Raw genomic sequence first — 25905 nt, 5'->3', positions numbered from 1 at the left:
CGCAATTTTTTGATATTTCCTTTGTGCAGGAAACCAATGGAAAGCATGGACATAAATTATTTAACTTCTGAAGTATCCTAGAATTTGAATCAGGGTCAAAATTTTTGTTTCTCACTTAATTATTTCTCTCTCTTATTACAGACAAGAACTGGTGGACAAAAGTTAAGCCTTATTTTTTCATTCCTATCTCAACCTATACACAATCTTCCCATCATTCTATTTGGCTGTATACAATGCATGTATACTGCCTTTTTGTATTACTGTCACCTTTATCAGTTTATTACTTATTACCTTTTTATTATACACTTATTACTTATTTATTACTTATAACTTTATTATAAGTAATATTCTAATTACTTGACACTTATTACTTATATTACTTGATGCTTATTAATTCATTTTTTATTTTATTTTTCATTACTGTCACCTTTTTGTATTGCTGTCTAAGCAGAACTATAGCCTGATAAGATTAGCTCATCTACTTCATCATCCATTTAATTAGACCATATTCACACAGATTTTAAAGATTATGGGGATAATTATGACCTTCTTATAAGGGTTAAGAGGAGGAGGGGGAGAAGGTGAATTTATAGAGTATAATGTTTGTACCCATCTTGAGGTAAACACTTCCACTTTATTTTCTCCGTTTGAATGTTTTGTTTGAATGATAAATTCATAATGTTTTTTACAAAAAATTTACTAATGAATTAGAAAAAATCATTTTATTTGTGCTGTTGGATGAATTCATCTGTCAATCTTGTGACAGAACTGAGAAAAGGAAGTATTCAAAATTCAAACTTATTAGTTTAAGTTATTTATTTGGATATTCTTAGAAAAGACTGTTGCTCATTTTCGTTAATTTGAATTTTGGTAAACTTTATGGAAAACAGTGTTATTATGACGTATTTCTGTTTAACGAATTTAGTGGTGCAAATAATTTCTTATTTATGGATGAATTATTTTTAACAGCATTAAAAAAATTGCAAAATTAATCTTTACAAAAACATCCTGTATTTTAAGCAAAGAAAAATACACATTTAATTATTTATTTAGACAACAACGAGCAATTTGGAAAGGAAAGAGAAAAAGAGTACACGTAGCATTTATAAACGCAGAAGCGAACAGCTTTGCCAAAGAAGAAGGGGGAGAAGCAAAAGAGAAGAGAGCAAATTTTATACTTTATTTCTGTCACTCTCCAGTTTTTTATTTATTTTGAACTACACAGTATACAGCTTCCCTAAAATTCGACACGATAATGCATGACACAAATAATGTATTTGGCAATCTTCTGCATGCGTATTTAATTTATTTGCATAGACACTACTTATATGAATGATGTGCTTACTTTTTATTCAAATAAAGATTACTCGAATTCAATAAAATTGCTATTAAAACTTTACTAGTGAACTTTACTAGTGAAAAAACAAACATCGAAATATCTGATCAACTGGCAAAAGACTCAGTGAGACTCACATCAATGTACATAAAGAGTAAATGCTCAATTAGCATGTGTGTCACAATTCTTAGAGAAACATGCGTCGCACTCGAAATAATATGGAAATGGAACCTAGGCTTTTCAGATAAGAAGGATTTTTCGCTTTATAATTGATCCTAATAAAATCGGTATGATAATGCTAAATAGGGTGTTGATTGTCGGATTATTTATTGGCACTGTTTAAACCTTATTTTATGTTATTCATTTTCCAGATTCCCTCAAGCCAGCCGACACGACTTTTTTCGTTCATGAACCCTTTGGCGATTGAAATTTGGTTGTACGTTCTAGCTGCGTTTGTCTTAGTATCATTCACACTATTTGTAATGGCACGATTCTCACCTTATGAATGGCAAGCTCCACATCCGTGCTTAAAAACTGATTTTGTTATTAATCAGTTTTCAGTCTCAAATAGTTTCTGGTTCATTACTGGAACTTTTCTTAGACAAGGTTCAGGACTTAATCCAAAGGTACACGTCATGATTGTGTGCCCCTGGGTTGCCGTTTCTACGCTTAAATGAACCCTATTCAAAAAAGCTTTAATGCAGGGACAAACGAAGCTTGAAAAGGTACCCTTTTCTTATGTGAAATAAAAATTTTGCTAAACTTTGATATTGCTCTTTTAAGCACTCCAACGCTTGTAAGTGCTGAGTTCTTAGGCTTCGAGCAACTCTATATGGGAATTAGAATAGATTGTCAGAAAATAGCGCATGCTTCAAGTAGACGTTATTTGAAATTCTTCTGAAAGAGCTATTACCGTGAATACGGCGCTATTAACATGACTTCAAATTTAAGTAAGAAATAGGTGAGTTGTAGAAATTCTCCAGTTTTTAGAAAAGTAACTTGCTTGATGATTAACACATGGTATAATTACTGTAATGGTTGCTCAGAAAATGATGTTTCATCTTCAGAGTCGGAAAAGTCTGAAAAGTAGGTTTTTTTATCATTTTTGTATGACTATCATCATGTATGCACTAATTTGTTTGTGGGTGGGTGGAGGCTAAACTTCGAGTTAATTTTGGGTGGAGGGATGGGTTCATGAGCCCTCCCCTGCGTGTTTGCCTACTATCATCAAAATGTCAACGAATAAGTCAAAGAAATAAAATCTAATCAAACCTCTTCATTACCCTGATCTTAAATTAATATTAAAAGCAAGGCTTCTGAAATTAGCCAGGATTTGACTCATTTTTAATATTAAATATAATAAAAAAAATACAGCGAAAACTTTTTATTCAAAAAGTATTATCAATATTTTCGTTTTAAAAGTAAATTTAATGCGGAAGCTTTTTTTCAAAAATAATATTTAAACTTAAATCAGAAAATCCAATCATTGGATTCAAAATTACTTTTTCGTAATGCTATTACTTAAACTACATAACGCCATTACTTAAAAAACAAGTTCAGAGAAATAATGCAATGTTTTTTTTTTTCGTTTTTTTTTAACTTATGCAACGAAAATTTTCACGACTAGCATTCTGTCCCTGCAAAACGAGAGGGTCCAATAATCTAAAAAAAACACTTCTATTTTATAATTTCAATAGAAAGTGCCCAGAAGATGGGAAAGTTGAAAGTTACAAGGGGTGGTAAGCCCTCAGGTCCCGTCCCTGGGCGCTTCCCTGGTTCTAGCAATATAATCTTTAAAAACTAGTTTAGACGTTGTCTCTCTGCGAAGAGTGGATACATTTTAGAAGAGATGGGATTAAGGGTATGCATCCACAAGTGCCATTGATTACGCGTATATAATTGTCCGGCCTTCAGTATCCGGGTCGTATTTACGAGGATAAGTAACAAACCTATTGCTCAGCCTTGCAGGAGATGGGGTTGAGTCTCAGGCCTCGTACTGCCAAGCGGAGATGAAACCGCTACGTTACAATAAAACGTTAGATGAGATACAGCCAGAAAATTAATTCTATTAAAAACATTACTTTTCAAGCTCCGTGTGAACCTACAAAAGGCTTAGCATTTTTGTACGTATTTTAGAATGAATCCGGCTTTTTGTATAACGTAGATCAACATTATTTAGTGTTTATCCCTGCAAAGTCAGCCATTTGAATAGCAAATTTTCTGCTCAGTGCTCCTGTTAAAAGTTATTTGTTTTCAGCTAAGAATTCGCACAAAATAAAAAAAATCAGCCTCAAGCAAATTTCTAGAACTAACGGAATAAAATAAGCTTTTTCCCGAAGAGATTGCTATTTCTCTCCATAAATTTATTCATTCACTAATCCACTTTATGGCTCTTGACTGAATAGGGCTCTTGAAAAAAAATCAAAGGAACATAGAAAATTCATTCCAAGTATCAAGGTATAAAAAAGACTATAATAAACTATATAATAGAATTCGTTGGATTTTCAAAGTTATTTTATATCCAATGAATAGCATATTCATCTTTTACAATTACTGCACAACAGTTTTTGGCGTGTTCTTAAACTAATTCTTAAACTAAAACTGATTCTTAAACTGAAACTGATTCTTAAACTGAAACTGTTAAACTGAAACTGTTCTTAAACTGATTCATAGGTAAAAAAAAAAAATATCCCTTCCGCTAGATTTCACGGTACACTTGCTTGTGGTGTATTTTAAAGAGAATGGGAAACTTTATTGCCCCATTCTTAATTAGATTTTACTAATACCAAGAACAAGCTGACGCTACTTTAATCCAATGGTAATCTTTTATAAAACTTTTCAGCCAACGAAAAATTTGGTGAAAACTTTGATTGCCTCGAATTAACGCTAGTGAATCTCATGAATGGGCCTAATACAAGTTTCCAATAATCTTTTGTGCGGCTTACAAATAACCCTGTAAAGGAAAGAAAGAAACCAAAATGTCAGTGAAGATTTCTTTTCATTGAAAAAACCCTAGCCCTCTTGAAAACATCATTTTACTTAAAATTAGCTAGTTGTAGGCTACTGAGTACTGATAGTCAATGGAAATATCACCAACGCAGAGGTTTTGTGGCGTTGAATGAGCAGTACTTCGTATTTCATACCGAATCGAAGCTCTACTGTTAGATGATGCCAGACACTCATTACACACATGAAACTGTAACTGGATTCCATTCGAACTGATCGTTTTGATTTTTTTGCAGAGTCACGTGACTCTGCAAGCTCAGCCAGAGTCGACCCAGCTTCAAATGGGTACATGGAGAAATCCGGGGAAGGTAAACAGGAAGGGTGTGCGAAAGCAGAGGATGGTTGACCCCCAACCCCCATGGCACTTGCTGGCTGAAGGGCCAAGAAACGGAGATCAGCACCGCCGGTAGGGATTGCAAATTCCAATGCTGTAGTCTTTACCTTTACCTTTATCTCTCCCTTTTTTAGGGCACTCCTAGTACTTACATTATGTTCAAGTAATATATTCAAACAGTACTCAAGTACTATTCAAGCAGTGATCATTGGATATATAATTTCTGTGCCTTTTCTCCTTTTTTTGCTGAATTTTACATACAGTAAGTCTCGTACAAAAAAAGTTTCAATCTTAGTAAAAGGAAGTGAAACCTTAGCTTTGGTTTTTCTGTTCTATTGTATAGTATTAGAGATTTTAATTATTTTACTGTTTTCAAATCGGCTTATTATTGGGAAAACCCAAATATGTTAGAGGTTCAACAGTAGTTTATGAGCGATAAACAGCCATATTTGTATTGAAAACACATGGCTTTTAGTTTTATTGTTTAACTTCACACAATAGACTATGCAGAAAAGAACAGGACGAAAGATTTGTCTTCTAGATTTTATTTTTGAGAGTAATGTTTCTGTAAAAAAAAAATCTTAACAGCAGAGTCGTTTTAAGTATCGTGAAAATTATTGCAACTCTGTTTTCTTAAGCTCTAATTTCTTCTTTTTTTTTCTTAACTCAGATTTCGATGAATCATCCTCAATCACCTTTCATCAACTTTTCCTACCAGTCCTCCTTTTTCCTGAATAAAAAAAAAAAATAAAAATAAAAATAAAAAAAAATTAACACGAACGTTTTTTACGTGTAAGTCAACTGTTCTGAGGAGCTAGGAGACTACTTTTTCATATTTATACTGTCTGAGCTTGTCATTAAATCAAACAAGTCTTTGGGAGATAAAACAAAGGCATCTCAGTAAACGAATGTCTTAGAAAAGTTGGCATCCATCCCTTCCCGTTACCACTTCATTAACCACACCTTCCTCTCTTCGTTAGAACCCTCCATCATTTTGTCCGGATTGCATATAACTTCTAAGGGCAAGCTCTTGGCAAATATATAACCGACTCATTCCTCGCAAAGTGGAAATTCACAGGGGTGTATTTTCCAGCCGTTTGACATAAACAGTGGAAGTAAAAGCCGAAAGGTTTACATATATCATTGTATTATTATCTTTATGATGTGAACTTAATTCTGATGCGAAAAATACGAGATTGGGAAGAGTGACAGATCTATGGCCTACATATCTTATGGGGTTATAAACTGCCCTTCTAGTTTCAAATGAGGTATCTTAGGAAATCTCTACCTTTTGATAGACATTACCGTCAAATTTTATCTTACATGCCCACTTAAGTTATGGCTTTTAATTTGATAATTGCACTCCTTTAATATGTGAGGGAAGGCTTGGTATGGCTAAATGGGGTCGCCTTACGATGCATTTCCACGGGAGGAAAAAAAATGTGGAGGGGAAGGATTTTTTTTTAATCTAGCGGGGGGGGGGCAATTTTATTGTTTTGCTTAAATACCAAAAAAGCTATTTCTAAATTAAAACGCAAAAAGGTAGCTTTCTAAATTTAGGATGGGAGGGAGCAAAAAATCTTGAATTGTGTGGTTCTCCCAACTGGCGTCCCTGGACACGTCAATTGCTGCTTGATTACTTTCTTGAGCCTAAAAGATTGAGTCAAAGAAAATTTTCTTTGATAATTGAAATATTAAGAAAACCGTCTCATTTTGCCAATAATACTAGAACCTTTTTAACAAAGTTTTATTTTTATTTTTGATGAATGAGATTGATTAAGTGCTATGAGGTCCCTATATTCTTGTACTTATCAATTCCTCCGTGAGTGATTAATGCACGTATTATAAAGCTAAAACAAAAATCTTACTAGAGCATGAAAATGAACACAAAAAATGTTACTTTCTAAATTTAGGAGGGGAGGGTGCAAAAAATCTTGATTTGCGTGGTTCTCCCCAACTGGCGTCCCCGGGTATGTCAATTGCTGCTTGATTACTTTCTTGAGTCAAAATGATTGAGTCAAAGAAAAATTTCCTTTGATAATTGAAATATTAAGAAAACCGTTTCCTTTTGCCCATAATACTAGAACCTTTTTAACGAAATTTTTTTTTTAGGAATGAGTTTGATTAAGTGCTATGAGGTCCCTATATTCTTGTATTTATCAATTCCTCTGTGAGTGATTAATGCACGTATTGTAAAGCTAAAACAAAAATCTTGCTAGAGCATGAAAATACAATTGAAGCTCTCATCCTTTCTTCCGAGAAACATAATATGGAAAAATTCTAAGATTAAAAAGTTTTAGACTAATGGATATTATTGACGATAATTAATTGGAATCAGGAATAGGAAAAAACTAAAAAAAAATTCAAGAATTAAAATAAGAATCATGAAAGTTTTCCCGATTCTTAAAACGGCTCTGTTATCAATTTTGTTTTTGACAAAAACGTAATCTTATTTCAAATTCCCAGTCATTATTCATATATACGTAAGAACTGAAACCCACACAATTCCGACTAAAGATTACCTAATTTGCTCACATTATTATTTATTTATTGCTATTTTGTGATGGAACCGGGGACGTAAACAGTGGAGGGGACTCCCGAGTGTGGGCCCCTTAAAATCTAAATTTGTTTGACTTTTTAGGTACTTCTTAGTCACACTATCAACTGAAATTTGTTTTTATTACCCCCCCCCCCCTCTGAAATAAAAAGAAATCAGTGTACTTGCTGGAATGCAACAATTAAAGATTGTCAAAATCATAACAACTTACACTTCTCAGGAAGATGATTTCTTTCTCTTTGTAAAAACAAGCTCAATGTTTACCATGCTCTCTCAAGTCAAATTGACTGGAATTGGTGTCATTTAGTTGAAAAATTGGAATTGACTAGTGTTTTATTTTAGTGATGAGTGCTTTGTAGCTTAGAAATGGGTGAATACGAAAAATTGAGAATTTTTCTGGTTTGGTGATCGTGAAGTAGACAAAAAAAGCTTGATTAGAGTTTGCCGTGAATTTTCTTGTATGAAATTCATGAATTATTCTGGAAAAAAAAATAATAATACTTTTTCTCTAGCCAATTAAATAGTATATTAAAAATCACTGTCCTAGCTCCAAGAGTAAACTTCTTAGGGACTATATAATGTTAAGCTGATGTAACATGGAATTATCTGTGATTCTGTATCTCTTCTATTATTTCTTGGAAATGATTCAGGAAAGTCAATCTCGAAGCCCCACGTCGGAATTTTTCTTCATCTATTTCTTCTAAGGAATTTTTTTGATTTTAGTTAAATTTCTGAAATTTCATATACATATCAGTCTTGAGCCTAGAACCAGATTACTGCAAGCCCACATGAGAACGAAAACTCTGAGTGGGGATGGTTGTTTCTGAAACACTTTCATTTAACATCTACCAAAAGCAGTGGTCATATCTCAATCAAACTTAACGAAAATAAGAACTAGCATAATGGCAGTGCCTTTTGAGTATCATGACATGATCAGGATTCTTTAGAAAGGCAAGCAGTCCCCAAATCCGTGTTCAAACGACATCTATCGTAATGATTGTTTGGATCTGAAACATCTGAAAATCTTAGATCGGATACCTGATCCGGCATGAATGAAGGGAGAGGATCTATAAGCTCTTTTCACGTCAACCAGAAGGTTGTTGCATCCCTTAAGATCTGTGTAAAATAGAATTATGTGTTGTTATTATGTTTTTCACTGGTTTAAAATTAATCTGACTTAAGAGGGGAGATAGGGTCTCATAAATTCTTTTTATTCCGCTGTGAACTTGATCGCTTTGTTTGACCTTAACAAAAAAACTAGTGGGAAGTGAGACCTAGTGCCCTTGCTGGGCCTTTAGTGGACTCGTACTTGATCCTCTTTATATCTTTATTTTCGACATCTTCCAGAACAGATTGTCACATTCCTACAAAATTAGTGAAAACTGGGTGATAATTTACCCTTCATGTCTCTTTTTAAACTTCACATGAACTAGAATTTTGGAGAGAAGAGAGACCCTAATTATTATCGTCATCTCTTCGAGAAGTGACTGGTAGATTCCAGTCCAAAGGTGCGGGAAGTAAAAGCAGGGGTCCTAGTTGTGACTTCTTAGATTACGTGCCCGAATTGACCTCCCCTCAAGAAGTTCGTACTTCCCAATTTGAACTTTATTACATGGAAAATTGAGTTCTAGAAAAATATTGACGTTGAGAACTGCAATCAGTATGGTCAAAATTCAAATCCTCTCATTCTTGGGGCGTTTTAAAATAAATAAACAAATAAATAGAATGTAAAATTATCCCATTAACCTTGTTATACAGTATGCTTCTTGTTTTATTTGAGAAAACATTCAAACTTTTAAATTAAATTTAAAAGCAAATTAAAAAAAAATTTCATTAATTTTATAGATAAATTATATTGAAAACCAATTACATTACCATAAATCAAAACATGAATCACATCAGAATCAAAACAAAGGGGCGGAATAGAAATTAGTGTCAAAACTGAGACAAATATTTATCATCCTATCACTACGTGCCATCCTTTTGGCAGAGGAGGAGGACAGTGATGCAGTTGCACTGGCAAGTTGCAGTTGCCAGTTGTAGTGCCGCAGTTACAGTTGCATACAAACATGTCACTTTGTGGTCACAATTTTCCAGGCATTTTTCTTCTATTTAAAAACCTAAGTGATCTAGTGGAGGGAAATGAGGATAAATATTACCAGCAGCTGCTTAGACACAAGACTTTTATTTATTTTTTTTATGCTAGGGAGAGAGAAAAGGCCTTGTACAGAATACAAGTAAATTTATGATATAGGAATGCGTCGGAAAATCGTTTCTGACAGAAGATTGAAAAGTAAAGTATAAAACTTTGTTTTTTGTATGCAAAAAGAAGTAAATTTGTGATCAGCAGTGGTAAATGCTTTTCTTACAACAATTAGCAAGAATAAACTAAAATCATCCATATTTTGTCTGGCCAAAAATACCCTTGAATATTTTAAAACATGTAGCTTAAGCCGACGACGTGAATGACATCTAAATTTTGTCTATCCTGGAGGGTACTCAAGATATATCCTTAAAGGGCTTAATTTATTTCGGCTGTAATTATTAAAAGGGCGACATATGCCATTTTGGTCGAAAATGAGGTATGTATGTGTCGTGGCTAAACTCAGCACGAAACATCGAATGATTCACTTAGAATTGATCTATCTCGTACTGTTAAGAAGATAAAAAGAGAAAAACGCCACTAAGTGGCGTATGTCTCTTTATTATCAGGTCTGTTGTAACTCAGAATTACAGAAAAGGATTTAACGTGGGGACCTAGCATTTGTCTCCTTTTTTGTCAAGGAAAAAGGAGACATACGCCATAAAAAGGAATAATTTTGAACTCACTGTGAATGCTTGAATGCATTTTGTACCGCTGAAAAGAACGTAAAAAGTTGATTTAAAATATGTTCCATTTATCTGCATTAGCCCCATCCTTCAGAGCGACCACAGCCGACAAACTTTTTTCCGTTTTTTGCCTCTGCTCTACTGAAAAATGGCGTATGTCGCCCTTTTAATTATCACAGCCTATTTGGTCTAGGAATCGCCGTAAAAATTAATATTGGAAATAGAAAAGGGATATAGCAAAACCAATAAAAGTTTAAAGCTCACGAAGTATTGTCATCCAGTTATCTATGAAAAAAAAAAATATTTGAGGGGATCATTAGCTCTAATTAAAATAAAAGAAATATAATTGAATTAATCAAGGTGTAAAGAATCTCTTCTAAATCTATACTTTTATTCCTGGATCCCAGCTGAATTTTCTTATCAACAAGAACATCATTTATTAGACTTAACTGCAACAGAATCCGTGGTTTAGGGGGATTATTAGCCTTAAATTCGTCTGTTTTATTATACATTTTTTGACTATCTGAGCTCTAAAAAATTGCCCAAATTCCTACACTTATTTCGAATGCCTGCCGCATTCTTTCCCTGTTGAAACGCAGAGCAAGGTTCAGTATCATAAGATTAATTCATGTTTATTAGAATATACCGGACTTTGCGCTCTAAAAACATTACTCATTTCGACATAAATCTGATGATAGAATATGATGAAGCAACAAACCTTGAATTTAGTCAAACCCATCTTCCATATTTTGTAAAATGTCAATAAAAAAAAAAGATTACAGCTTGCTCCTTGCCGACTTTCGCGAAAGCCCCAATCAAGGCCAAGGAATTGTCAAAGTTTCTTACCAATGTGTCTTGTCATGAGTTGTGATGCCCATTTTGAAATGTACAGAAATAAAACAAATATATTTCAGAAGTACTGCCGACCCAAAAAAAGTTACTTAATAATAGGCCTACTAAATAATTAAATTGGGGAGGAAGAGATACTTTACCAAACAGTAAAAAAGGTGAATTATCTGGAAATTAATAGTTTCAATAATTTCAAGGAAAATAATCCTTGAAATTATTATATGCTAAGGACAGAAAAAGTACTTCAGTCATTGGTTGAAAATAAAATTATATTTCGTTTTAGCAGTGATTGGGAAATGAATGATTGTGTGATTTAATCTGTTTTTGTTTTTGTTTTTTTTTTTATTTCCGTATACTCCTTATTTGACTTAGTAAATAACTATTAGTAATACATGGATAGAAAAAATAACCAGCAATCATAAACTTCTTCAAACTCAGGGCTAATAGTTGAAAGTTAGTTACAAAATGGTTGTAGTGTGATATATTTCTATATATAACCAAGCTATTTATATTTGAAATATGTAGTGAGCTTATGAACTCTTATGAAAAGCAGTGTATCAGCAAAAATAAATGCCAGAGAAAAAATATCATTTGCTGTTGGAATGTTTTTCAATGAGAAGAATTCTACTTTTCCTTGTCTAAATAAAAGAAGATTGCTTGATTTCTTGCCAAATATCGCTTCAATTAGATTTTGAGCATGTAATCAAAGTAAGAGTATTTCCTTTCCCGAAAATAAATGGCCTTTGGAACCGTCATACAAAAAGATTGTAGTGAACAAATTGTTTTAAGAGCGGGTCTAGACTACCACTATTCCTCCAGTTTTAATACGTACTTTAATTTGGGGCACACCCAACATAAAAGTTATTACAAGATATTCTGTCAGTTTGAACGTAAGCCTAATTTCCAGACTGTCGAACATCCAACGAGGAGTTGGTCACGGGTAGTGCAGATTATCCTTTTGAATACTCGTGTTCAAGTATATAGCCAGTGATCAAACATGTTATTCTGGTGCGTTTCGCTGGGTAGAACACGGAGAACCTGAAAACGATTTTTCTCGAACCGGCTTAGAAAACGCGACTCCTGGTACCTGAAAAAGCGACTACACTCAATTGCCTTCAGTGAAACGACGCCTGATACATATATGGCCTTCTCAAGGAATTGTTTTTCAACATTTATCTAATTCTTCACGATACTTGACATAAGTTGGTCAAAACCCTTTGTAAAGTTCATGATACAGCTTTTCAACCCAGTCTGAAGAGATAGTCTTGAGCTATACTACCCGTGTGTCTTGAGCTGAGCCTGGGGGTCAAGCTTCAGCTTTATGGATCAACTGCTCGCCTGCTAGTAGTACAGTTCTAAAATGCAAAAGAAACAACATTAAACGTTGAATCGTACTTACAGGAATAAAGAAGAGGTCCGTTTTGTTAGGTTACACGTGTATCTCCTAGCAATTTTTATTGTCACCCAGCAAGTTTAGTTTTCAATACATTTTGTAGTAATAAGAGCGCTGAGAATATAATTGATTGTTTTCAAGAGGGCTAGCCAAGCTAATTTCACTGGTTGTCATTGGCCTGCAATATTTTTTTTCCTAGAATAAATATCAGGGATAAATTTGGTTTCACTCCTTCCAATACTATCAACGAGTTGGCAAGACGATTTTCAAAGGCTTTTTGCCAATTATGGACTACAGGCCATACTTTTAAGGTCTTTTTAGAATAAATTTATTTGAGCTTTCCTTACATTACGCACGCCGCTTTTATTTTAGGTACCTGGGAAAATACCACCACAACTGTTCTCCTTCATGAACCCCCTCGCAATCGAAATTTGGATGTCCATTCTTGTTGCATACACGCTTGTATCATTAACATTGTGGCTAATAGCCAGATTCTCGCCTTTTGAATGGATTGATGTTCATCCATGCCTTTCAAAGTCAAACCAGAATGGGCGTACACCCTCAAGCTGCAAACACCAAACTCCGGTTGTAATGAAGCAGAATGATTTTACGATGGGAAATGCGTTTTGGTTTACAATAGGAAGTTTAATGCAACAAGGATCGGATTTGAATCCACAGGTATCATGGTTTCATCTTCAAAGCCGCAAACTGCATGGCTTTTGTCATCACATCAGCTGCTTGTTAGAAGGAAGTGAAGCTCTTGCGGCTTTGATCAGATTAAACCATGATATAAGGTCGTGAGGGTTTTGTAACTTCCTTCTTGATGGATGCATGTATTGATATTGCACTGTGCTTTGCTTGACCAGTACTTAGTACTACGCATAATTATTGTGAAATGTATAAATGTTTTATTAGTTTATCAATCCTGGCTTAAATGAAAATATTTTTTGCATTTTTACTATAGAATAGTTCTAATATATCTCTTATTGCTGTCTTGTTATATTGGCTAGGAAACTTGTATTCTTATTTAAAATAACTAAATAGCTTATTTTATTTTTCAAAATTCTGAACAGTTTTAATAGATGTGATAATAAAAAATAATTTGTTTTAATCAAAACCAGTGCCCATCATTCTTTAAAGAAAAAAAATACAAAACGACGTGCCAAATTTGCCAAATATTCGAAAAACAATTTTAATCTCCATCCAAATCTTTATCAGTTTTTAGTAATGTTTTCATTTTCTTTATTTTCTTATGTAGTTTTGTTGACAATGTATTTGTTTGTTGAAAATGCATTTTGTTTGAAAATGTGTTTGATTTATCAACTCATGTTTACAGATAAATCGGAAAGGTAATTCTTATAACTGGAGTTCCAAAGTGTTTTGGAAGTCAGTTTTGATTTGTCAGGGGATAAATCCACTGCATTAATAAACAGATAATGGAACAAATTCAAAAATAAGACACATCACTGGTTCTTATATGGTTGTCCCAATCATTTGACTGGGAGTGTCCACGTATGTTTAATATTTCTAAATTACTTAATTAATTGTTTAATTGCTTTTGTGAAGGAGTAAAGAGAAAAGTTGAGATTACTTTCCTATAAGGTTAGCTATAAGGTTCCTATAAGGTTAAGTAAGGTTCCTATAAGGTTTCCTATAAGGTTAGCTTTAATTTAATTGGTTTACAAAATTGACTCATTTTGAATCCTTGCGTTTCTCTCTGTCGGCATGCTGTCAACGAAAGAAGGCAAATAAAACGTCACTTATCTATAAAATTGTATATAAACACCGTAAACAAGGCCGTACCCAGGGGAGGTAACTATGTTTGAACCCCTCTCCTGAAATTTTGTCCTATCTTTAAATTAAAAAAAACATGCATATAAAAAATTTTTTGGTACCCCCCTCCTGATAAAATACCCCATCCCCCACCGAAAAAAAATCCTAGATAAACCCTTGACTGTGAAAATTGCCTATTTGGGGGAAGCCGTTAATTAAATTTTTAAACTTATATATTTTATATTGAATATTTCAAACTTTTTTCAATCACAAAATACTTTCGCTACATGACTTCAAAATTCTACTTAAGAATTGAGTCCAAATAAATGTGCCTGATTTTCGAAAAAGGGGGGAAACACCCCCGAAAAGTCAGACAATCTTAATGACAATCACACCATCAGATTCAGGGTATCAGAGACCTCTTTTGTAGAGGTTTCAAGCTCATTTCTGCGAAAATATAGAATTTCGTATTTTTTGCAAGAAGAAAGATCACGGATGTGTGTTTATTTGTTTTCGTTTTTCAAAGGGATCATTGCATATAACCAATGGCTCTAGAACATCAAGAGAGGACTCATTCAAACGGAAATTAAAAGTTCTAGTGCCCTTTTTAAGTGACAAAAAGTATTGGAGGGTAACTAACCCCCCACGCCCCTATTTCCCCAAAATTGTCCCGTCAAAATTTTGAGAGGGCCATTTTACTCAGCATAGATTAAAGGTCCAAAAATTATGCCTTTAGAGATAACATGATCCACCACAGCCCCTGGGGATAGCTTTTAAGTTATAAAATTTGCCCACAGTTTACGAATAGTATTTATTACTGGGAAGTATTCAGACATTTTTCTGCGAGGGAGGGAGTATTTTTTTATGGGGCAGGATTCCATGGGAAGAAATTTCTGTGAGGAGTGAAATTTCTGGGATGAACTTTCCAAGGGGAAGTTTTACTGGAGGGATTTGACCGAATTCGTATACGAAATTCTTTTCATTTGTCTTATTTTCTCTTTGCCAACTCAATTTTGCATGCGGATACTTTCCGAGAGAATTTTCCCTGAGTATTTTCCGGCGGATTTGGATTTCCGTGGAAAAATTTCCAAGGGGATTTCCAGAGTGATTGGAAAAACGATTAGAAAGCAAAGTCTTTTTCAAATGAAGGTATGCTAAGGAGAATTTTTCATGCTGAATTTTCCGCAAGAAATTTTACGGTGGGGGTTTATTTTACGTGGAATGAACTTACCACGGGAGAACTTCTTGTGAAGACAGGGAGTTTTTCATGGAGGGTAAGACAGATATACCGGCATTATTTGAAAAATGATCAGAAAATAAATTAAAAAACAAGTTTTTTTTCAACTGTAAGTAAGGAGCAAAATTAAAGCTCAAGCGGATAGAAATAATTCCGTGTATTAAGAGGTTGCCCCCCCCCTCCTCAAAACCTTGCTCTTTACGCTGAAGTTTGACTGTTTGTCCCAATTTTTCAGAACGACTTCTGAAACACAAGGGCTGCTTAATTAGAATAGGAAGCTTTTTTAAAAGTTCTAAAAACTTTAGTGGGAAGAGCATGGTATTGAGGAGAGGACAACCATTTTATATACGGAAATATTTTGTTTGTTTTGAGTTGTAATGCTGCTCCTTACTTTCAGTTGAAAAAAAGCTTTTTTTTTAATCATTGAAAAAAGATGAAAAACAGCAAAATCACCCCTAGATTTTTAAACATACATTCCCACCCCCCTTTCATTTTCATGAATTGGCACCCTGTACCCCAATAGCTAGCGCACAGCAATGCAACATTGTACAACTGATGCAACCATGTATGTAGTTTCATTACAATAACCCATCATTTTGTACAGACTATGCAATTGTTTAGAGGCAAATACGGCACCGTGTGGTGTTATGACCTTTGACGTCGGGAAGATATTTGTATATTTTCTCGATAATAGTTTTGAGCAGATTGCCAACCTTAAAATTCGGTAAATAGCACTTTTGTCCTGCTTAGGGCAAACTTTCTGTTTCGTAACAGAAACGGAAAAATCGTCACTTTGCTGTGGTGATATAATATAATCGTGATACATATATACCCTTCTTAAGACTAGTCATCTCAAAGCTTTAACTTGATAGTATTTTAACCCTGTTTGGGTTAAAAAGGTAGATTTGCCGCCTTCGGCACTTTCCTGCGGCATGGTTTCTTTTGTTGCTTGAAATGAGCACTAGAACATTTAATTTTCTTTTTGAACGATCCCTGTTTTCTTGGCCCAAAATTACTTGTCCCATAAGTTTCAACCAAATTTGAGCTGAAAAAAAAGGGAATATGGCTCTGAAAATTATCATTCTCCTTTCTCTTTAGCCTTATCATTTTCCATTTATACTCCAATTATCATTCTCCAATTATTCATCCCAATTATTATCCAATTATTCGTTCTCCATTTCTCGTTCTCCTTTCTTCTTTTTATCCGTTTTCATTCACTTTTTCCTTTTCTCTTTCTTTTTTTGTCCCACAATCCCACAGTCTGTCCTTTATCCCCTAATTTAATCGCGCGAATTTCTTCTGACTCACAAGTTCTTATATTTTGCAACCGCTGTAAAAATCAAATAAATAGTGTAGATCCTGCAGGAGACCTAATTCCCGAAATACCCACTCTTACATACAAGCGTGAGAAATTTCATAAAATATAATAAAGTTGCCCCAAAAAGATAGACCAATTTCAGATTAAGGTTTTCATCCAAAGTTTAAAAAGTATAGTGCTTTAAAATTTTGTTTCCACCTTTCAGATTATATCCCGATATTCATCCCTGAAATGAAATTTTATCTGTTTAAATTAAATTTCCAAAATGAAATATTTCGACGCCTTTCCATAATATCTCCAAATGTCAAGAGATTTCTCAAACAGGATAAGGATTGCCCTTTGGGAACCTCTACTTAGGAATTTTAATTTAAACTTATAGATTTGTAAACAATAGGCTGGTAGCATCTATTCTTGAAGCATTAAATCAAGTTTAAAGATAAAATGTCTAGTCTCGCTTTCTCTTTGCATTTGTATTCAAAGCGAATATTCTGTATTTATGAAAGCTCTTTTGTTTATATGGGTGTACAATTTTTAATTTTTTTTGAACTGAATAAATAGAATAAAAATGAATAAGAAAAGTAAAGGTATAAATGTGGACTTATGATTCTATAATTATAAAAATTCAGGACTTTCTTTTTTGAATACTGTTCAAGAGATATGAAAAAAATGAATATAGCAATACGAGGAAAATGAAAACGTCAAATTATATATTTTAGGTCATTTGAATCAAAATTTGATTTTTTGCTATTGCAATTTTTGTCGCATTTCAAAAATATTTAGTTTTCAAGAACTTGATAAGAAACGAAATAACTATATAAGAAACCAATAAGAAACGAAACAAAATTAACTTGGACTATGGCTTCAACTCATAGCCATAACTTTATTTTAGAGGATTTCAGCTCATTTCAAGGAGCAGGTCTTATCATGAAACAAGTTTTATTTAACTGTTATAATTTCAAAAAATTTTCTGCTCGATGTCCACACTATAGGAGCTGACCCATACTGCCTCATCTGACTTTTGCACATCTCTAATCAATGTTATAAACTTCAGCAAATTAAATCATCCCTAACCATATTAACCATATTATATAATATATGTTTCTAATAACATCTAACGTATCTAAAATGTTTCTAATAATTTCTAATGTTTCTATTAACCATATAATGTATTGTTTTTAATAAAAACTTGATTTTATTAGGCCGCCTCTACGAGAATTGTAGGAGGAATTTGGTGGTTTTTCACTCTAATCATTATTTCGTCTTACACTGCAAACTTGGCGGCTTTCCTCACGGTTGAAAGAATGATAACACCCATTGAATCTGCAGAAGACTTGGCTGATCAATCAGAAATCGCTTATGGAACTTTGGGAGGAGGTTCAACCATGGCGTTCTTTAGGGTAATATTTCCTTCTTTTATATATAGACACGCTGAGAGGTAGGTTTGCGAAGGTTGTCAAAATTCTGGATGTTCGATGGTGGAAAATACTTCCAAAGACAAACAGCATAACTAACAGTTTCTATGAATCTAAGTATAAAGGCCTACAAGGGCGGCTAAATTTATTTAGGAACAACTTTAAAGCTGGTAGGTGTTGAAAAGACACAATAGCTCACATTATATTCAACAATTAGTATATTCAACAACAACAATAGTATATTCAACAATTTCTTAAAGTTCTTGGTGATCGAATGAACAGTTTAGTAATGCACAAAGGCCACACACCCAAAGACTTTCGATTTTATATTTATATAGAGGCAGAAGCATGGGGCATAAAGGTAGGGAGTAAGACTCATGATGAAAACATTGGGTGTATAGGAGTACTACTAGTGATGCTAAGAGTAAAGATCATTATCTAGTACCATCCAGCATTAATTTAACAATGAAGTTTAGGATGAGCTATGTCTTTTCAGGTAGTTGTCGTATTAATAGACTCCCAGATGAGAATTTGAGAGGACAGTTCCACCAACAGATGGTTATGCAACTATAAAATTTGTAATTATACTGTAGAAGATAGATGGAAGGATTTTTAAAAATAGAGTTGGCAAAGTAGCAGAAGAGAGAATTTAGAGAGGAGGAATTACGTTGGAGGATCTTTCCATAGAGGATATTTCCTTGGGGGAAGGGACATTCCTATGAAGGGGGCGCCTGATTTCCCAGCATTCTTCAAAAAAGGAGCAGAAATTAAATAAAAGAACAAGTTTTTTCAATTGAAAGTAAGGAGCAACATTAAAATGCCGGATTTCCCAACATTATTTAAAAAATGATCAAAAATTAAATAAAAAAACAAGTTTTTTCAACTGAAAATGAGAAGCAATATTAAAAATTAAAACGAACAGAAATTATTACATATATGAGGGGTTTCGCCCCCAAGTCAATACCTCGCTCTTTACGCTAACGTTTTTTTTTAGTAATTTCAAAAGAGCTATCTATTATAATTAAACGGCCTTTGTGAGCAAAATTCGAACTTTAGCGTAAAGAGCAAGATATTGACTAGGGGGCGAAACCCCCTCATATACATAATAATTTGTGTTCGTTTTAAGTTTTAATGTTGCTCCTTACTTTGAGTTGAAAAAACTTTTTTTTTTATTTAATTTCATAAAAGGATTCCATCCACCTTCTACACCATCAAGCTCTTCAATTTTATATCCTATCACCCTTGGAGTCTTTTTCTTACTTTTTATTCTGAATTATTCAGCATTACTCCTCCTAAATATCAGCTAAGTATCAGAAGTTATGCTTTCTACGTTTCAGCTTTAAATTAGCTCTAGAAATTACCAGAACGCGATGAAATCTCTATATGATGGGTATCTATACTATTTTAAGGTCAATAAAGGCACCCATCTCTACCAGTGTCCTTGATCCTCTCAGTCTTCTATTTACTGTAGCAAATTAAGTTTGGGCGTCCTACCGAGTACGATTTAATTTGAAGGCTATTTATAACTAGATACTACTTCTTCGACTAGCAACTTATCATATTTTTTGCTGTTTGAGAGAATCAAAAGCGTGGAAGTGAAAGCCGAACCCACACAACACGTGGGGGGGGGGGGCTGAGTTGTTATAAAGCACTTTTGGATTTCATATAAACTGCAGAATAATGTTCTTCCCCAAAACGTTTTTCTTTCGTTTTAGAAACCACGTTTATTGATGTCTTATTATTCAAACAAGGCTGCTTTTATTCCGTCTTTGGTGTGTCCTAATAGAGCTGTCTTCTCCTGAAATGACTTGTAAAGAGTTGCTACTGGCTTCTAAATTTTCTATTTAACAAAACAGAAGAAACAGAATAAAAAGATTCTCCTTTTTATGCTTCTACACGAAATGTCTAATCAATATTCCAAAACTTTAACTAACCAAGCTAAGAAATAATATGCAAATTTACTTTTTCTATTTTTTTAATCAAGTGCTTCTGATCATTAAGAAAAAGGAGAAAGCAAATTACAAAATTTTAAAATAGCTTTGCCTGGAGCATCGAAGTCATATTATCCCATCAAGTTATATGTTCATTTCTTCAAGGAGGTACATATACAGGGCTAACTCTCGGGCTATGCTCCTTCATAGTATGTTGATATCTGTGAACTTTTTCCAATAGTTTGATATATCGTTTACAATAATCTCCTATTTTTGGTGTTTTCTGAGGTTATGCCTACACATAGCAATCAAAACCTGGTGCAAGCCATACCCCTAACAAACTCGACTCGTACCCCTCGGGGTACGGGTACCACGCTTTGGGAAGGACTACCAAAGAATTATAGCAAAACTAGCAACGCAATGAGAAATGGCAAAGTGTCTCGGAAACGATAGGTGGTCACCGCATGTATACCAAAGAATTTTAAAATTTAGCTTTAAAAAGCAGCACCCCTTCTATGAGCTTGATCGTTCATGAAAGATGAGTTTTTTCATGAACCTATGCTCATACTAAGATGTTTGTAATGTCCTCTAAAATTTACCCATAAATTAGCAGAGTTTGGAAAAGAAAAAAAAATTACATAGCTCTTAAAAAGTCTTATACAAAATTGTCATCCTTATATTCTGGCAATATGTCAAGAAACTCTAGCATCTTTAGTGGTTGCCTCAACGAAATTTCCTGGACATTCCACTATAGTATCCCAACATTATGCGGAGAAAGCCAATAAGCGTCAGGAACATGATCGATGGTCACCATACAAATACTGTAGTTTTGAAATTTTGTTTTAAATAGAATCTGTTCTATGAACTTAAACTTTCATGGAACATGCACTCGTTTATTGGACGTTCCTTAACCTATGCACAAAATAATACCATCACTATTGCTCTAGAAACTACTCATAAATTTACCTAGTTTACAAACCAAAACTTGTGTTTTTTACATAGTTCGCAAAAAAAATCCGTTACCAAATTGGCTTTGTTATATTCTGACAATATTAGCAGCTCTAGTCGGCATCAGGAGAAATAATTATAACTTACAAATCTTCCCAAAATATCGCAACATTAAATGGAGAATGCCAATCAGTGTCAAGGACATAACCGACGGTCATCGTACATACGCTGTATTCGTAGCTTTGTTAGTCATCAAAATCTTCTGCTGATATCAATCTTAGTAACAACTTCGCTACTACTACTAATAACACTACTAACAGCAACACCAAATCGTATGAGGCCAACGAAGCTACGCACGCTCCTCCTCAATCTCAATACAAAGCTTCCCTCTTTATACCCTCCCAAGAAGTCCCAAATTCCTGCAAGTACTTTTTACGTCCTCTTTCGACCCCATTTGGGGGGTGACTTTCATTCCCTTTAACCATGGCTGCTGGACCGATAAGGACTATCTTCGGCAATCTGTCATCCTTCATCCGCAGAACATGTCCTAACCATCTCAACCTTTCTCTTATTACAGCCCATGAAAGAGAGATAGAACCAAGTTTTTGTGTGCAGCTTACTGTCTGAAATACGGTTAGTCGGACGGGTACCCAAAGCAATTCGTAGACAGTTCCTCTGGAAAACATCTAAAAAATCCTCCGTCTTTCGAAATGCCTACGTTTCAGAACCATGCTTGACCAGTGTCATCAGTGTAACTTTAACAGTTTTTCTATCATTTTCAGAGAAATTCCACATATTTTAATTTTTTTCAATTTTCTTATGCTACCGGATGGTCCGCGTAGCGCATGTACCAGTCTCCTGAATCCTCTGCTTTCGGCCGGGATTGCTATGCGTCTTTGGGAGGGGGACCATCTGACGCTTCCCGTGTTTTCTTCCCAGATTTCTCCAGGCACTAATTTGGAGCTGAGTTGACTTGCACTGAGCTTCACTTTTGCGAGCCCTTATTAAATGTTTGTAAATATTTGTCTAATTGTCACGTTTTGGAATGTGACATAATTTGCTAAAAGTACTTAAGGTGAAAATTGTGCCGCTTTGTTTTCATACAATGCTACAAATTCACCTGAACATATCGAAGACAATACAACTTTTAAAATTGTATGCTTTAAGTTTTCTTTCTTTTTTTCTTAGAGCAATATTGTTCGTGATAAATCAGTTTAGCTTTCAAAATTAAACTCATTTTCGCCTCCTTAGTTATCTTGGATATACAACTTTAAACTTAAATATAGTAAACATAAACGTTTTTTATGAGTTTTAGCATAAACTTTATATAAGTGAAAACTTCTATAACTTTAAAGTTTACGAAGAAATAATCATTCATGATTCTATTTTTCCTGAAATATATCCTTTAATGAATAAAGAGTTGCTTAATGCCTTTTGGTATTTCTTCTTCACTGAAAAATATATTCAGCCATAAACACGCCATCCCGTTCTTTTCTTCCAATCGCAGTAACCACAGGAGGTCTTTAAAATCAGTTCAATGAGATTGATGCCAAAACTATTTTGATCAGTCCAAGTTGCTTTTCCAATCTCTATAAGCGGTCACCAACTGGAGAAGGATCGCTTCATTATTACTCGTAAATTGTCACTCAACTCCCGCTTGTCAATCTCCCCACATCTTTGTCTACATCGAGGCAAGCTAAATTCTTGGTTAACAGGCCGAAATTCCTTTTCTCTCCTCACTGGTTCCGACTACTGTATTCGCAATGAAGTTGTTTTGCGTTCTCGGTTTTGGGAATTTATTGCCCAAATAACTCAAGTAAAGAAGTACGGAATGGTCTGTTCCGTAGAAAAACTATGAAACTAATGGGTAAATATCTACACCCTGTAGCAATAAGAAAAGCATTAATATAGTACAGGATGTAATAGCAGCGCTAGGTTGAATTCAATAGAATTAGGGAGTTGATAGCTTTCTGGACTTTGGCGTGTTTTACAAAGGAACAGCGAGCTTACTTATAAAAATTTTGTGACTCAAAAACTTTCGATCTTTTTACTGGTAAAAAATTTCACACAGGAGAACTAATTACGTAGAATATAAGTGTTTGTTAGATTTAATGGACAATATTACTGACTTACTTAAATAAGCAATAGAGCTAAACCAATAAGATTAAAGAACACTTTCACTATGAGGCTATAGGAAAATAATTTCTATTGTTTATCTTTGTTTTTTTATTTCCAATATTAATGAATATGCATCTGAACATGCATATATCACCTACACAAATATTTGATTCAAGTTAAAGAAGCACCCAGTCTTTCAATATAAGCTTTAACTTTTGGGAGAGGGCTAGAGGATCAAAATAATCTCCAAAAGGCATCGAATTCCAGAAGGAGAATTTAACTGTTGCCATATTTAAGTTTAAAACAATAAGCAGATCCAGGGCCCACCAAAAATAAAAATATGGTTCCAATATTTTTCATGGTTGTTCTATACTTTTCCTTGTTATACGATAATAAGCCATACCGAGACTGAAGAAAATGTTTTTAGAAATAATGTAATATAAAAAGTACAAGTGTTCATAAAATATGGCCCATCACTTATAGCTTTCAGCTGTAGGTGCACTCATAACTGTATGTTCACACACCCTTGATTTTTGAATTAAAATCAAGCTGGTGGTCTGTGATGAAAAAAGATAAGAGCCACTGCTAATTGGAGACAAAGCCAAGAAAGATAATATGAGTGACAGGCAAAGCTGGCTTAAAAGCTTTTTCAGAATTGCATAAAAAAGATGTCATTTCACTTGTTCATAGGTAGTCTATCATCCATCCATCCTAAGGCAGAACTAAGGCAGATGGTCATGGAATGAGGGTAATTCAAATAGTTTATGAATTTCTCTGAGCCATTTGAAGGGAATTGGAGACCCCAAATAAAAGGTCTTCAAAGATTGATGACCGACCATTTCCACAAAATTTTGAAGACAATGGGGCAACTAAAATTCTTCTCATTATATGAGCTTTGCCTACTGGGAAAGCCTTGTGGAATTCCAATGCGGATGATCGAGATTTTTGGGTTGAGATTTTTGGCCCCATCCATCCATTTGTCTCCGTTTAATCTTCATCCCAACAACTTCCGATTGTACCTCTCTAGGTTGACAATGGTGCACCGATACTTGTTCATATTCTATTGTATCACAACCGGCTTGTATAATAGACATATCCGTATGTTGATGAGCTTCGATGAGCTATTCAACTATTAACCAATAATTTTTCTGTCATCACTTTTACGGTTCTCAAAGGTAGTTCTTTGAGCGATTAATTTTTATAAGGGTAACGATACAATAAGAAGGCAGCTATCACCACTCAGCACCAATATTACGGGATTAATCGAAAAACATTCCTCGGAAGGAAGGAAGATTAGAGGGGAAAGTAGAACACCTTCTATCTTTTTTGTGTTTATCTGAATGCTTAATGAGAGTTAGAAGCTTAGGGCTTAGAAATGCACTTTTCTAGCTTCAGGCATTCCCCCGCCTCACGGAAAGATCTAAACCTTGTATGCTAGAACCACTGATTCTATACGATCACCCCTGGGGAAAATAAAAACAAACAAATCAACATACGTCCACCACCAAACTTCTCCAAGAAACGACAAAAAAAATATATTTGCAACTAGCGGCTTAAAACCTTCTAAAACAGTTTCCTGAGATGTTAAATTTCATAGAGTGATTTTCATCAAAGTCGCTCTCCTTATTGTGAACACTTCTCCCTTTTTTTGAAATTTGGCAGATTTTCTAAGACTCGTAGCTTCGATAAGAAATTTTAAACTCGATAAATTATGTAGATCTAGAATCATCATAAATACAAATTTTATTGTATTTTCTTAGATTTTCAGTGATTATTAGCACAAGTAACTCTTTACTTTAATTTCGTTACCACAAAATGTTTGACAAAAAAGGGGAAAATTTGGACTTTTCCCCACAGAGGACTGGTTAATGCTATAATGGTCATTCTATTTTCATAAATATTGTTTTATTTGCTTATAGGCCTAAAACAGCCGTGAATTTACACGCTAAACTTGATTATAAATGTGGCATCAGAAAGAGAATAGTTCCCATCGTTAATGGAGATGAATATTTGATGCAATTTGGCTTTGGGGACTTGTTTTTTATTCCTAAGCTGTGTGGATGGATATATAAGATAAACTTCTATTCAGAATGTCATGCAAAGCTATTAATTTCTAAGATTCTAAGCGTTCTGTAACTCGTAAGTATTTTAGAGTAGCTCCAAGAATACGCTTTAAGCTATGTAAACATCTCAAGAAGACGTAAAGTATCTCAAATTGAACGTACATGAATTCAATATTGTCAATTTTTAAACCAATTTTCCAGAAAAATTTGTGTTTATTTTCGTTTTTATTTTAGTTTCTTTTTTCCCAGGGGTGATAAATTAAGCCGGTAGTCATAGAAACTGGAAGAGGGCTAACTCGAATGGAAATTTTGAGTTCTCGCGACCAACATAATGCAGGTAGCAAAATATATTACGTCATAACAAAGTCAGCCATTTAGTGCGACAAAAAAACATTTTTTGCCCAAGTAGAGCCAAGATAATATCGAGCAAGGATTTTTGAGATTTTCGTTCCGTCAAAAACTATCAAAACAGTTTGTATAAAACCTTTCAAATCAGATATGCAGTGGATATTAAATAAATGGTTCTCATAGTCATGAATTTGAGGGGTCATTCAAATGAGCTGATTCCTTTAAATCGTTTTAATCAGGAAAGTGGATCGTGCCTCAGTAAAATGTCACTTTGTGTTTTTGGCCACAGAGCGACAATTCTGAAACAAACAAGGACAAAGTGTCATTACAACAAAATTTACGAGATCTCCGTTATTTTTACGTTTTGAAAGGCCTAATAAAAAATACCATTTTCAAGAGCTCAATCCCACGTGGTAGTTATTTATTGGGAAACGAATTGGCTAGTGACACATC

General features: G+C 34.2%; 1 protein-coding gene across 7 annotated transcripts in view; it reads left to right on the top strand.

Annotated features, from left to right (window-relative positions):
* Nucleotides 1–25905, top strand: part of LOC148954888 (glutamate receptor ionotropic, kainate 2-like) — a 453254-nt gene that overhangs the window by 407931 nt on the left and 19418 nt on the right. For 2 of the 7 annotated variants that reach the window (XM_089099034.1, XM_089099029.1), the window contains 3 exons: nt 1708–1962; nt 12677–12982; nt 17832–18029. In XM_089099034.1, coding sequence (XP_088955160.1) covers nt 1708–1962; nt 12677–12982; nt 17832–18029 — 759 coding nt within the window. The remainder of the gene's footprint in view (nt 1–1707; nt 1963–12676; nt 12983–17831; nt 18030–25905) is intronic. The other 5 variants (XM_089099042.1, XM_089099038.1, XM_089099050.1 and 2 more) reach the window with 3 other exon arrangements.

The sequence above is a fragment of the Artemia sp. Qi Xiang Cuo genome, chromosome 2 (genome assembly GCF_049724085.1).
Source record: "Artemia sp. Qi Xiang Cuo chromosome 2, ASM4972408v1, whole genome shotgun sequence".
Classification (NCBI taxonomy): domain Eukaryota; kingdom Metazoa; phylum Arthropoda; class Branchiopoda; order Anostraca; family Artemiidae; genus Artemia; species Artemia sp. Qi Xiang Cuo.
The sequence above is the reverse complement of the archived record's forward strand: the minus strand, read 5'-3'. Positions and strand labels throughout refer to the sequence as shown.